At 36.8% G+C, this 15,731-nt stretch overlaps 1 protein-coding gene across 1 annotated transcript in view; it reads left to right on the forward strand.

Moving 5' to 3' along the window:
• ERP44 (endoplasmic reticulum protein 44) overlaps positions 1-15,731 on the forward strand; it is a 119,820-nt gene that overhangs the window by 69,623 nt on the left and 34,466 nt on the right. The window contains exons 5-7 of the mRNA XM_010374130.2: positions 11,345-11,529; positions 12,820-12,935; positions 15,273-15,330. Coding sequence (XP_010372432.1) covers positions 11,345-11,529; positions 12,820-12,935; positions 15,273-15,330 — 359 coding nt within the window. The remainder of the gene's footprint in view (positions 1-11,344; positions 11,530-12,819; positions 12,936-15,272; positions 15,331-15,731) is intronic.

Raw genomic sequence — 15,731 nt, forward strand, 5'->3', positions numbered from 1 at the left:
CTGGTTTTGTACTAGTATCATACTGTTCTGGTTATCATAGCCTTGTAGTATAGTTTGAAGTTCAGTAATATGATGCCTCTGGCTTTGTTCTTTTTGCTTAGGTTTGCTTTGGCTATTCAGGCTCTTTTTTGGTTCTGTATGAATTTACAACAGTTTTTTCTAATTCTGTGGAAATGAATTTATATCGTTAAAGTGGCCATACTGCCCAAAACAATTTACAGATCAGTACTATTCCTGTCATTCCCTTTTTCACTGGCTGGGTCATATTTCTTTTCTTTCTTTTTTTTTTTGTTAAAGCAAGTTTGTTAGGAAAGCAAGGGAATTTAAAAAATGGCTGCTCCATAGGCAGAGCAGCTGCAAGGGCTGCTGGCTGGCTATTTTTATGGTTACTTCTTGATTATATGCTAAACAAGCAGTGGATTATTTATGAGTTTTCCAGGGAAGTGGTGGGCAATTCCTGGAACTTCCTCCCCTTTTCAGATCATGTAAGGTAACTTCCTGACATTGCCATGTCATTTGTAAACTGTCATGGTGCTGCTAGGAGTGTTTTCTTTTTTTTTAAGCATGATAATTAGCACATAATGAGCACTGAGGATGACTAGAGGTCACTTTCATTGTCATCTTGGTTTTGTTGGGTTTTGGCCAGCTTCTTTACTGCAACCTGCAAGGTTTTTGCAACCTGTTATCTTGTGCCGACCTCCTGTCTCATCCTGTGATTTAGAATGCCTAAGCTCCTGGGAATGCAGCTCGGTAAGCCTCAGCCTTATTTTACCCAGCCCCTATTCAGCATGGAGTCACTCTGGTTTGAATGCCTCTGACAGAGTTGCCCTGGTTCAGTGGCCTCTGGCATATTTCCCCTCTCTCTTTTACAAGGGAACCCTTAATCCTAAGGATGGTAGAGGGACAACGATCCATATTCTGTAACTTGAGCCTGAATAGGGGCAATGATATTCCTGCCTAACTATTAAGGTCTCTTTTATTCAGGGTAGAGAGGAGCTGAGTCAGAAAGCATTGGTATGTCGAGGGCCATTCATAACTCTGAGTTCTAACAAAAGTTGATATCCGTCCCTCTTGCTGCTTCTGAGTACCAGCCAGAGATGAGTGGTTGATTCACAGGAATAAGCAGAGTCAGTCTCAATTGCAGAAAAAAACTCAAAAACAACTGATGAGACAGGTGTACTATAGTTTTCTCTCCAGTCCTCATTTTTACTAATGACAAATCATGGTAAGACTGATTTGGTAAGACATGGGAGTCCCAGGTTGTTTGCTTTATTATACTTGGCCTGGTTATTTGTATAAAGTGCAACAAGAATAATTATTTTTCACATAGGCTTTCTTAATTGGCTTTGATGGAACTTTTTTTCGTAAAAGGAATCTCAGGTTAGTCTTTTTTTAAAAAGTCAAGCCCAGCAATGGGTTTGTATCCTCAAATACCTATGAGTTTAGCAAATTCCTTTCCTCTGGAGGTCCCAAGATAACTTGGGCTCCTGGGCCTATCAGAAAGTGACATTCTTTACTTACCAGAGGTCAGAAACCATGTACAGAGACTGTGTAGACAAGGTGTGAGGCCAGTTTTCCCAAGGGGCTTTTACTGGCTCTATAAGTCAAGATTGATTCCTTAAAGGAAAGCACACCATTCTAGTCAAAGCCTTGGTAAAATAACAATTTTTTCTAATTGTGTCATGTTGCAAAATAAAACATTCTTATTCCACCTATGCAAATAATTGTATTGCTATAAGTTAGGAATACTTACAAATAGTTTCCAAATTCTGCAAAAATCAGATAGAAACAAATATGCTCCAAATTTTGTTCACAGGAGTATACTTTACTCAATTATTAAAAGCTGTTAATCACTCAAAAATTTCCTTGATTCTTAAAAACAAAACAAACGATCAGCAACATTTTAAGCAAAAAGTCAAAAAAAGATTATTTTAGTCCTCTATTAGTTAGGTCCATGAAGTTAATGCCTGTCTTGCTTAATAGTCATGAACATTTCAGCTCTCCATGAGTCCTGAATGCTTTTTCCTCTGAAGTCAGAATCTCCAGTTACCAGAAGCCTGCATTCAAGAATACCTGTTAGAGTTCTATAGTTGATTTTAAAACGACTGTCTGAAGAGGATCAATACGAGACAACAATTGTCTGTGGATGACAAAAGTCTTAGGACAGCCACTATTAACACCACAATTGACAAGTTAATTTTGCTTCTGTGCCATACAGCAATTTTACATATCAATTATAATTATTAATAACATAGACTAAGTCATTTCAGAATAATAGGAGTTTCTCATAATTTTAAAACACATACCAGTAACATATTTATACAAATACAGCCCAAAGAAAGCCAAATACCATCTCATATTTGGCAATGCTTCTTGTGTGATGTTTATACCAAATAAGCCAAATATGTCATTTTTTGACTCAGGGGACCTAATATCTAAGAGATTAATTAGGTCAGAAAAGATATAATTTATAGCTTGATTTAAGCCCTTATTAGTTTTAAGCCAATAGAAGCTTTTTTTACATCACACACAACATATGTAAATACACAGACAGAAGATCCAGTAGTTGTAAGTTTTTTACTTCCCAGTTTTTTAATTAGATTACTGGCTTCAGGGTGGAGCCCTTGGAGGAACAGGGCCAGGAAAGCATGCAGTTTCTACAGCCTAATAAGCAGGCATAGCTGGAATGCAAAACAGATCCCCCAAATTAAGGGTCCTATTTTTATACCAGATCCTGCATCCCAAAAAAAGAGGGAGCCAGCCCATCTCCCATGGAGTCTTATCTCTCAGTGGGATGTGGGGACATTTCCATACCTTCTAGGGGGCCAAGAGCATGTTTCTCTAATCCAAAAGTGCAGAGTCAAGTATTAATCATAACTGCCATTAAGCATGCCCAAAGGTGCATTTCCTACCTAGTTCTCTCATAATTCAAAGTAATTTCTGATACCTTTCAAAGTAAAAAATGTCAGATAACTCAATGCAAAACAGAACAGAGCCTTAGATTGTTTCTCAGGTTTCATGAGGAAAACACAGGTTTTTCCCAAAACAGGTCTGTAGTGCCTCCTCTGTTTTTCCCAGGGAATCCCAGGCTGTTAGAGCTTGAATATGTGCTTTTTTTGTTTTTTGTTTTTTGTTTTTGTTTGAGACGGAGTCTCGCTCTGTCGCCAGGGGCTGGAGTGCAGTGGCACGATCTTGGCTCACTGCAACCTCTGCCTCCTGGGTTCAAGGAGGCCTCAGCCTCCCGGGTAGCTGGAACTGCAGGTGCGCACCACCACACCCAGCTAATTTTTGTGTTTTTAGTAGAGATGGGGTTTCACCATGTTGGCCAGGATGGTCTCGATCTCTTGACCTCGTGGTCCGCCCGCCTTGGTCTCCCAAAGTGCTGGGATTATAGGTGTGAGCCACTGCGCCCGGCCCCACATTTTCTTTATCCATTCATCTGTTGTTGGCCACTTAGGTTGATTTCATATTTTGACTATTGTAAATAGTGCTGCAGTAAACATGGGGGTGTGATATGTCCTTGCTATACTGATTTCCTTTTCTTTGGATAAATACCCAGTAATGGAATTGCTGGATCATGTGGTAGTTCTATTTTTAGTTTTTGAGGAGCTTCCTTTCTGTTTTCCAGAGTGGCTGTGCTACTTTACTGTCTCATCAACAACATATGAATGCTTCCCTTTCTCCAAATCCTCTCCAGTATTAATTTTTTTCATGTTTTTGTTAATAACCATTCTAACTGGGGTGAGATGATACCTCATTGTGGTTTCTATTTGTATGTAACCACATGATTAGTGAAACTGATGATTTTTTTTCATATGCCCTTTGGCCATTTGTATGTCTTTTGAGAAATGTCTCTTGAGATGCTATGCCCTTTTTAAAATTGGATTTTGTTGTTGTTGTTGCTTGTGTTTCTTGTATATTCTGAATGTTAATCCCTTATCAGATGTTTAGTTTGCAGATATTTCCACTAATTCTCAGGTTACCTCTTCACTCTGTTGTGTTTCCCTTGCCCTCCAGAAGCTTTTTAGTTTGATAAAATCCCATTTGTCTGTTTTTGCTTTTTTTTGCCTGTGCATTTAAAGCCGTATCCGTAAAATTTTTGCCCAGACCAATGTCCAGAAGCATTTCGCCTATGTTTTCTTCTACTGGTTTTATAGTTTCGGGTCTTAGATTTATGTCTTTAATCCATTTTGAGTTGATTTTTATTTATGGTGAGAGATAAGGGCACTTAGAATTTTTTTATACCTATTGTAAAAACTATCTTAGATTCAGTTAGAAATAGATTTCAAAAATTGTGTCATTAATGTGTGTGCCTTAAAAGGAGAATAAATTTGTTCAAGTTATTCTGAAACAACTTTACATTCAGAGTCTGACTCTTGTGCATCATTTCTCAACTGAGTCGAGTTTTTTTTTTAAACATAATATTGGCCTTCATGCCATTAAGAGTGTTGGTAATGCTCTACTCTCTCTGGGAATTTCTTCCAGGCTGCCAAACCCATTCTATTGATGCTATCACTTTACTATTTGACTAACCTCAGAGTTTATTTTTTCTGAATTGAAATATATCTCTGCTAGTTAAACAACTTTTCTTCAAAGTTACCAAAATATAAACCAAAATGTTAATAGTGGTTTTCTCCAGTGGTGGTTGGAAGTGGTTCTTATTTTCTTCTTTATAATTTTCTGCTTTCCAAAATTTCTAAACACACATAGACACATGTGTACACAAGCATGTACACATGCACACAGTTAAAACATGGCCTTGCTTCAACTATGGATCATCATCACGTCTCATCTTCTGCAGTCTTATCATTTGGGGAATTCGGGAGTAGAATTCATTATTCTCCTTGGTGGTCATGCTGCCTTGGATGTAGAAAGTCCCATCAGTCAGCCCCTCGTGGGACCAGGTTCTCTGCTGACCTCCAGTGGCCTTGGGCTGTATGGCACTAAGCAAGAGGCATTCGTATGTTTGCTGGTCAGTGCAGAACAGACCCACACTCGGTTTTTAGGAAAGTACTTTGTAATTGTACCTTGATTAGGTAGCACATGCACCCATATACCTGAGTTACTCTTACCTGTCTGTCTTCCAGTGCAACTAGGACCTTACTTATTGGAAATTGAGAAGCTTTTTATAGGAACTATATATAAGTAACATAATAAGAACAAGAAAATATGAAGTGAAGAATTTATGTGCATAGAACATAATTTGGATGAGCAGTTAAGCCTGAGTTCTGAGTCAGCTTCTAGGCTTTGCTTATCAGTTTTTTGTTGAGGTATTTTGTTTTGTTTTGTTTTTTGAGGATATTTGTCTTTCTGGGTTTTTTTTTTTGTTGTTGTTGTTTGTTTTGAGGGGTACAGTTTGGGAATGGGAAGAGGTATATAGGCAGCAGTCGTCCTTCTCCTGGGACCAGAAGAACAATAAAACTTTCCTGTTGAAATGATCTGCCTCTTTGTATTTTCTGCCATGGATAACCATTGCAGGGAAAGACGTTGCTGAAACAAGAGTATGAGGCAGTTTCCCCATTTGGAACCCTGCTGGGCATTAGTGAGGCAGGCAGGCAGGACCCATCAAGGAAAGGTAAGTGACCACTGGAGCAAAAATACATGCTAATTTTCCAATCAGTGAGCTGTTAACCTTCTGGGATTTATAATTTCTTGACATCCATTTTAACATTTGCTCTATCCAGTTAATTTAAAAAACCCATTTATTATACCCCTTAAGTCATTCTTTGTTATATTGTCAAAGTGTCACATTCTAATTATCTTAAAATCACTTTTGGCCGAAGCTTGTTAAAAAAAAAAAAGTCAGCATTATGTCTGAGATTATTGATCAATGTAATTTTAAGGTTTTTGCTTCTTAATAATTAAACGCCACTGCATCATGCAGCATGCCTGCTGCTAGGATGTTGTTTGAGAATGAAGCAAATGAGTATCTAATCCCCTAATAGTTTTCAAATATTTTAAATCTTTTTACAGCAACCTAAAGGTTGGAATGTTTGTTAATAGACTCTTGTGATTTTTGCCACAACTATTACGGCAGCTTCCTTACTAGTCTTCCTGGTTCTCTACTACTGCCAGGTGAATTTTTTTTTTTTTTTTTTTTTTTTGAGATGGAGTCTCGCTCTATGGCCCAGGCTGGAGTGCAGTGGCCGGATCTCAGCTCACTGCAAGCTCCGCCTCCCGGGTTTACGCCATTCTCCTGTCTCAGCCTCCCGAGTAGCTGGGACTACAGGCGCCTGCCACCTCGCCCGGCTAGTTTTTTGTATTTTTTTTTTTTTAGTAGAGACGGGGTTTCATGGTGTTAGCCAGGATGGTCTCGATCTCCTGACCTCGTGATCCACCCGTCTCGGCCTCCCAAAGTGCTGGGATTACAGGCTTGAGCCACCGCGCCCGGCCCGGGGTGAATTTTTTGAAAGCCCAGCTCTATAGCTCAGTGGCTGCTTGTCACAAACAGGATAAAATTCAAACTCCATCAGCGTAGTGCTTAAGACCCTCTAGAGTCTGTCTCTCACCTTATTTATTCTACTCCTAGTTTATGCAAACTTGCTATTAGCACACTGCTTTCTCATTGTGCCCACTAATTCATCAAGTTTAGAAAGTTAAAAGCATTATATTATCTCCTGTAGTGCATCTTGCTGTCCATTTTCATACTGATGCTTAGGACACAGATGGAAAATAGATGTTTTCTATTAGACTAGTTTCTTTGCTTCTGAGTCCATCTCATATCCTCTCTGCCAGATCCTTTGGATATTAAAAAGTCTTTGAGTATAAAAAAAGATTCCTTGACTTCTTGTTGACAAAGTAGGCACCAGCTAGGCTAGCTTACCTTTATTAACATTGAATATTGAACCTAAATGAAACCTACTAGGAATATTTTACTTTCATAGGGTTTCATATTATTGAATTTTAGTCTTAAAAATTTTTTTTATTATTGATTTTTTGCCAGTATGAAAGACAAAATGTTATATGGGAGTTTTAATTTGTAACTTTCTGATTACAACTGAACATATGTAATATATTTATTGGCAATCTGTGTTTCTTTCATACACTGATAGCTTTAGCTCACTTATCTTTTTGGTAATCTTTTTTTAGTTCATTCTTTTTATATTCTGAATACTAATCAGTTGTCTCTAGTACATGTCACAAGTACCTTTCTTCCTGTCTGTCTTAAAAATCCGTGGTTTTTTTTAAATGTCTAGATGCTTCCCGGCCTTTTTGGCTTCAAAATCTGACAGTTGTCTTGGTTGCATGTGGTCTTGATGCAGGGTTACAGGTCCTTTCCAAAGTAGATGCTGTCTCCTAAGTACCAGGAGGCCGTAGGAGATTATTCATATTTGTGACCCAACGCCGCAGGTTCCTGTATCACCCCAGCACTTAGCAGACGTCCTCTGGAGACATTTCTTTTGCCTATGCAGGTATAATTCTCAGCCCTAAATCTGCAACAGCAGACTTAATTTCCAAAACGAATTACACAGGAAACCTATAGGAAAGAAAATGGCTAGTGATCTTTGCTTACCCTAGGAATGGTTCTTCCCTTCCTGGAATGTCAGTTCCTTTAGTCTTCATTGCTTTCATGATTTCTGATATCTTAAAAATATGATAAAAAGTTTTTTCTGGGTGTTTCAGTAGGACCAATACATTTCTGCTACCCACTACACCCTGCTTGCAAGTGGAAATCCATTTGTAGATTCCCTTTTGGATTTTCTGTGAACTCAATAAAAACATCTGCAAAAAATGACATCTCTTCCTGTCCAGTCTTTTTATTATTATTATTATTTTGATCAAGAACTCCAAATCAGTGTTATATAGAAGTGATAGCAGGCATCTTTTTTCTTTTTTGATCTCAGCTTGAAAGCTTTTAGTATATCACCATTCAGTTGTTTGTTATTTGTTTATTTAAATATCCTTTTTTCAGTTAAGGAAGTTCTCTTCCTAGTTTACTAAAAGTGTTTAAGCATGAATGGATATAGATTTTTATCAAATGCTTTTCTGCTTTTGAGAGATAACAAAATTTTTCTCTTTTATTCTGTCAGTGTTGTGCTGTACATTAATTGGTTTTCAAATATTTATCTAAACTGAAGTACTAGACTAAATCCTGCTTTCTTGTGATATATTATCCTCTGTATGTAGCGCTAAGTTTCTTAATATTTCTATTCAAGTTTTGTATCTGTGTTCTTGAGTAAGATTAACAAATACTTTTTTTTCCTCGTAATTTTCTTATCAGGATTCCCATAAAGATTACGTTGACCTCGAAAACTAGTTGGGAAGTGTTCCTTGTTTTTGTATTCTCTGGAATAAATTGTGTAAAATTGCCATTATTGGCTCCTTAAATGTTTGGCAGAATTTGCTGGTGAAGATGGCTGGGAATGGAGTTTCATTTGTGGAAAGGCTTTGAATTAGATTTGGGTTCTTTAATAATTGTAGGATTCTTTTTTGAGATGGGGTCTTGCTATGTTGCCCAGTCTAGTCTTGAACTCTTTTGCTCAAGCAAACCTCCTGCCTTGGGGCTGTAGGCATGTGTCACTATACCTGGCAATAATTTTAGGATCATTTATATCTTCTGTGTCTTCTAGTGTCAGTTTCAATAAGGTATATTTTCATGGGAGTTATATGAATCATCAAACTTATTGGAATTAACTTACTGATAATAGCTATCAGTGGAAGGATCTTAGAAGTATATTTTTTGAAAGAGAAAAACATGAGGTCATACCAGTACTTCCAATTCAAATTATTATAGGGTTTTTACTTAATTACTCAGTTTTATATATTTTTTCCTTTACTGAAAATCTTGATTCTTAATGGCATTAACATGATTACTCATGTGCTTTATTGGTAATATATGTGTATGTATTTAATTTCAAAATAACAATGCCAGTACTAAATTTTTAAAAAAATTTTATTTTGTTTTAATGTTAAACATTTCCATGGTTCCAAAGTCAAAACTGTAAAACCAAAGTATAGTCAGGGAATGTATTCTAGACCTCTCCATCCATTTTCTCCCATTGGTGTTTTTTTTGTGGGTAGAAGAAAGACAACTATATAAGCAAGCATATGTAACATGTAAATATGTGTGCATGTATATACATATGTATTTATATTTCTTCCCCAAGTTTCTTCTCCCTATTTCTTATACAAAATATTTGACCTGTACACACTCTTCTGCACCTGGCTTTTGTTTTTGTTTTTTTGTTTTTTTTTTAACTTATCTTGAAGATTGCTCCTTAGCAACAAACAGAGATCTTTTTTATTTCTTTATATTACAGCCTAGTACTTCATTATATGGGTACCATACTTTATCCAGCCAGTCTCCTATTGATAGGCATTTGGAGAAATAGTAACTTTTTTTTGTTGTTGTTGTTGAGACAGGGTTTCACTCTGTCGCCCAGTCTGGAGTACACTGGCACGAACTTGGTTCACTGCAACCTCCACCTCCCAGTTTCAAGAGATTCTTGTGCCTCGGCCACCGGGTAGCTGGGATTACAGGCGTGCGCTGCCATGCCTGGTTAATTTTTGTATTTTTAGTAGAGACAGGGTCTTGCAATGTTGGCCAGGCTGGTCTCAAACTCTTGACCTCAAGTGATCCACCCACCTCAGCCTCCCAAAGTTCTGGGATTACAGGCATGAGCCCCTGGGCCTGGCCAAAATAGTAACTTTTAAAAAAGCATTTTCCATTCTCAAGACTACAACACTGTAGTGTTGGCCATTAGAACTATTTGATCTAATTTTTAAACACTTTTTGTTTATACATCATGCAAAAATTCATTTTATAGCTAGGCACAGTAGCTCACAACTGTAATCCCAGCTTTGGGAGGCTGAGGCGGGAAGATTGCTTGAGTTCAGGAGCTCAAGACTGACCTGGGCAACATAGTGAGACCTCATCTCTAAAAAAAAAAAATTAAAAATTAAAAAAATTTAAGAAGATTTGCAAGGCATGGTGGTACACATCTGTTGTCCCAGCTACTCTGGAGGCTGAAGTGGGATGATTGCTTAAGTCCAGGAAGTTAAGGTCGCAGTGAGCTGAGATCGTGCCACTGCACTCCAGCCTGGGTGACACAGCAAGACCCTATCTTCAAAAAGAAAAAAAAAAAAAAAATCAAAGTTTTTTTTTTTTTAAATTTTTATGATTTCTCAGGTTATTTATCATTGTAAGTAGGATAAACTCAAGTCTTTGTGGCTTTTGCTTTATTACAGTTGTCTTTATTTTATTTAAAAGACTTCTACTTGTTTATGGTACCTCTCTCTCATTTCTCAATTTGTAGTACCAATTGAATCTCATTAAGTCCTTGCTCAGGTAATAGGACCCATCATCTTTGTAACACCCCAAAGACATAGTCTCTCCTTGTAATTTATCAGGTTGAAAAAGGGGCATGTAGTTGATACGTATCTATTACTCATCTGCTTCAAGGAAGTACCAACTCCTAAAGCAGACAGATTATTGTCTATGTTAATTATGTATAAATTAAAATGTCTTACTTCAGATTTCTGTGATTTGATGAAGAAAGCATTCTTTTCAATCTCAGTATGACCAGTTGTTCCCGTTGTTTATTCATATTTGTATTCTGTTTAAAGAATTTTAGTAGTCAATCATGACTTCTACTTTATAAATCCACGTGGAGTTTGCCAAAGTATTATATAATCTTACTTAGTTTGCCAAAGTATTATATCTTTTCTCCAGCCCCCCTTCTGGGAGCTCATATTTCCATTTTAACCTCTAATATACTTTTAGTATTTTTGATTGCCTATAGTAGAAAGAATAAAGTACAACCTCCGACTAAACAAAATATTATAAGTACTTTTGCCTCTTCCTGGACCATGCAAAGACTTTAGAATATTTAGCATAATTTACCTCCAAGACTTTAGAATATTTAGCATAATTTACCTCCTGCTTACCTTCCCTCCCCAGCTTATATGCTGCTGTCAGGTATTTTAATGTCTGTCGAACCCCATAAGGCATTATTATTATTGCTGTTTTTATAGTCATTATTCATGTGCCATGCTTACTGTGGCATCTGTTGTATTATTTAATTTGATGCTTAAGACAATCTTACGTGGTAGAAATGATTATCCTTATATAATAGATGAGAACTAAGGCATGGAGAGTTTATGCATTTTACAAGTTCACATGGTCAGTAAGTCGCAAATTAGGATTTAAACCCAGTCCAGAACCTGGTCTCTTAACTAGTGTAAACTCAAGTCCTGATTATTACTATTTTTTTCTCTCTCACTGAAAAATAATGACTTGAACCAAAAAGTTCTCACTAAGCAATTGTAAGATTTTTGACCATTAGGCTAATGGGCTCACCCTGACTACATATGGGGGTAAATAATTTTTTTTTCATTCTTTTAGCTGACATAGCCCAGAGATACAGGATAAGCAAATACCCAACCCTCAAATTGTTTCGTAATGGGATGATGATGAAGAGAGAATACAGGGGTCAGCGATCAGTGAAAGCACTGGCAGATTACATCAGGCAACAAAAAAGTAACCCCATTCAAGAAATTCGGGACTTAGCAGAAATCACCACTCTTGATGTAAGTTGTAACTTTTGCTAGATTAAATGAACATTCCCTGATTAATGTAAACAAATTCTAATGCAAACAAAAAATCTGGACATTCTCCTATAGTTTATTGCAGTGGATTTGACATACATATACTTACTGAGTTGAATTTTTTTGAATTAATCTCAAGGGAAATACTTACGTTATACTGAACTTCTGGATGAAAGATATAGCATACAGTAAAGCTGTACTAATGTGAATTGAGCACATATGAAAGCCTCAATTATAAAGAAATGGAAGTTAAAGTCAAGTGTATACAACCAGAGCTTCTGTATTTTTCTTGTGGAGACCTTCAGGGTGTCTGCTCTAATCACTCTTGTATGAGCTCTTTTTATGAGTTTTAATGTCCTCTAAAATAGCCTCTGCTTAATAGTAAGTTTAGCACACCCCTTTCTTTGTACACTGGGTAGTGTTTTAAAGACAACAACAACAAAAGCAAAAGCAATTGAGTTTGGGCTCTGTCACAATCACCAATCATCACTGTCAGGTTTGAGATTTGATTTTACCCTACTTGCAAGCTAAGCTAACCAATTACCATTTCATGGATTCTGTTAGAAGACACAAGACTGCTGGGTCAGAGACAAAGGACTTTATTGCTCACATCACAGCAAGTAGTGTGAGCATGTTTGCATTTGTTTCCTTGCCCTCCAAATCCTATGGAGGCAATGCAGAGGACTCCCCAGATGGATACCTGTACATGCAGTGGGTTATGTCACAGGAGAGGGACACTGAGCTTGGGGAACTCACTATTTCAGAGCAAGCAGTAACCCTGCATTTGTCCTGGCTGGAGGCATTCCCTCATATCTCAGTGTTGCTTGCTGCAAGCACAACTCTGAGAAATGGCCTGGATAAAGAGTAGTCAGTCTTGCATTTTTTGGTAGACCCAGTAAGATGGGTAGGAGTGTGAGAGAGCCGTGGAGGAGTCTCTCCAACAGTCACAAGTTATGATTGATACATTGTTTTAACACATTTTAGAATTAGTCCCCTTACTTAGGAAAAGATTGTCACTGATCAAATAGTTATCTATTTCTTAAAAATTTTAAATGCTAGAAGGAAATGATTATGATTATATTTATTATAGTTAAGATTGTTTTCAACCCAATGTAATCTTTAATAGTTTTGGACTACGTGTTAAAAAACTAAATATGCATTTATAGTCATACTTCATTTGAACAATAACTAGACTAAGATAAGGGGTAAATGAAATAACATGTTTATAAAACTATGTGTGTTTGCAAAATAATTACATACTTTATTTTACAGCGCAGCAAAAGAAATATCATTGGATATTTTGAGCAAAAGGACTCGGACAACTATAGAGTTTTTGAACGAGTAGCGAATATTTTGCATGATGACTGTGCCTTTCTTTCTGCATTTGGGTAAGTATCTTATTTAAAAGTATGTTAGTGGGTTGGTTTGGCTGCCATGTTAAATTCCTATTGTATTTGGTCATTTTCTGAAGGTGATCTCTCCAAAAATGATCTCAGTCCTTTTAAAATCACCAAACAGTCTTTATACCTGTCTCTGAATTCTTTTTAAGGTTTTAAAACTCTATTTTTCTTTCTATAGTATTATCTATTTCAGAATGTGGGCAAGCAGGAAAAAATGGACAAGTTAACAATTAACTCATTCGTGCTTTTGTTGAACTCATTTATTAACTCTTAGCCTATGTTAGACAAAATGCTAATCTGTGGGGTTACCACAGTGAAACAACACACTGTCTTTCTTGTTAAGAAGCATGAGTTTTATCGTCTTCATTCATCTCCATCTCTCCACCACCTTTTCTTATATCTTCCCTGTCTCAGAGGAACAATTCTTTCTAAGGCTAACCTGTTCACTGGCATCCTTGTAACTGTCCTTTCAAACTCCTGGGGCTTTGATCCACCAGTTGTTCCTGCTTTCTTGTGTTGTCAACCTGACCCTTTTCAAGAACTGCTTTCCTTTTCTGAAAACATGCTTCTTTCTTTCCTGACCTGCCTCTTCTCTTAAGCTATAATGTCATCTTTCTTTTTATTCTTTTTTTTTTTTTTTCAAAGAATAGTTTATGCCTGGCTACCTTGATTTTCTCAAATTCTAACCAGTAAAAAACTTAACCTTTTGGAAGCTAACTTTCACCTCCATTGCTCTAATGAAACTTGTCTCTACACAGTCACAAAATGACTTCTTAATTACCAAATTGAGTGGTCTTTTAAACCTGTTAATCCTTTTCAATTCCTCTGAAGGGTGTGATGTTCAACTACCTTTTTCTTTTTCTGCTGTGTCAACACTTACATTGAATCCCCCTGGTTTGGCCCCTACATGTCTGAATTCTCTGACTTTATCTCCTTCTTTTTTTTCCTTTTTCTCAAGATGGAATCATTTTTGTGGTTCTGTTCTTGACCCTCTCTCCTCATTGGAGGTTATCTCAACCATCCTTTGACTTCCATGCAGTATTATTTCTTTTCATTGGCTCATGACTGTTAGGCTCAATTGTAGTAGCTATCTTGAGTGGAGCCTGGATATCTGTCTGGCACAATATATCCTCTTCATTTTTTGACCTTTATTGTTTGTCCTTGCTTTAATGCTTTTGTAAGATTTTGTTTGTATGTTTTATTGTGTGCATTATTAGTTTTTTGTTTTTTGTTTTTTAAGCGATGAAGTCTCACATGTTGCCCAGGATGGTCTTGAACTCCTGGCCTCAAGTGATCCTCCTGCCTCTGCCTCCAAAAGCGCTGCGATTATAGGCATGAGCCACTGTGCCCAACCCATATTCATTAAATGCTGCAAGCACACTTCTGCAGCAGAGCCTGTATCTGAAAGTGCTTCTCCCAGATGTCATCTCATCAGAAAGTCTTTGCCTGATAACTTTATATAAAGTAGCACTACCATCATTTAATTTGTCATTCTTTATCTACTTATTCCACTTATTTTCTTCATAGCATTTTTTTGTAACCACCAAAGATAAATATATCTACTTGTTAGTCTATCTCTACTCACCAAAATGTAAACTCCATGAGAGAGAGAGAGAGTTTTGTTAGTTTTGTTCACTCCTGTTTACCCAATGTCAAGGCATAGCTGGTATAAAGGAAGCACATAGTAAATAGTTATTGAATTAATCAATTAATGGAACACATTTTTTCTGTTCTCACTGTTATCAATCTAGGTTAGCACCCCTTGCCCCTATCTCCTGGACTACTCTAATTAGAAACTAGAGATAAATCAATATTCAATTAATCTAAAAGTAATTGATTACAAAAGTAATTTGTTGTAGTATTCACTCTACATATTTTTATTGAACAACTTTTGTGTGCCAGATACTGTACTAGGTTCAGGAAACAACAATGGACAAATAAACAAAAAATTACTTATCTATGGAACTATATTTTAGTGATGTGGGTTATTTCGAGTTTTGTTTTTGTTTTTGTTTTTGTTTCAGTCCTTGTGACCAAATCAATTACGTTGATCCCTAGTTGCTAGAAAACAGTCTGGGGTCAAAAGCAACCTTTTAGTGCTAAAACTCCCAATCTAAACTTACACAAAACACAAAAACAACTAACTAAAATTTTCCTTTAAAAAGTCTGCCTCATATTAAATGTTTTCTTTAAATGTATGCTTTTCTTGGTATTGCATAGTCTTATAATAGGGACAATGATGGATAAGTATGTATTTCAAGTCTGTAATTCCTACATTGCAGAATCCTGTCATTCAGGTTTATTACTGTTTCTCCCTTCCTATAGGGATGTTTCAAAACCGGAAAGGTACAGTGGAGACAACATAATCTACAAACCACCAGGGGTAAGTTGCTATTTCTTAATGTTATATGATAAGATATAATTTAAATACAGGTATAAAATGTAGTTTTATATGTGTTAATGTTCATAGAATCATAGAACTTTAGAATTGAAAGGAAGTTTGAAGCATCATCTTGTGCTGATCTAAACCCTTCAGAACGAAGATGGGACCACAGAAGCCTAAAGTCACACAGGCATTAGAGTAGCAGAGCTGGCCTTAGGGATCCCCTGACTCTCAGGCCTTTTCTACCTCTCTGGCATTCAGTCTGGGAGCCAAATTTTTAAAATGCTGCAGTTTCCTGTGATTGTCATTTCTACCTGTTGTATTTGGCTAGTATTGTACTAGCCAAACTCCCAAATCTCCTGGAGTATAAATTTACTCAGTACCTGTCAGGTAATAAGGAG

Source organism: Rhinopithecus roxellana, chromosome 16 (assembly GCF_007565055.1).
Source record: "Rhinopithecus roxellana isolate Shanxi Qingling chromosome 16, ASM756505v1, whole genome shotgun sequence".
Lineage (NCBI taxonomy): Eukaryota > Metazoa > Chordata > Mammalia > Primates > Cercopithecidae > Rhinopithecus > Rhinopithecus roxellana.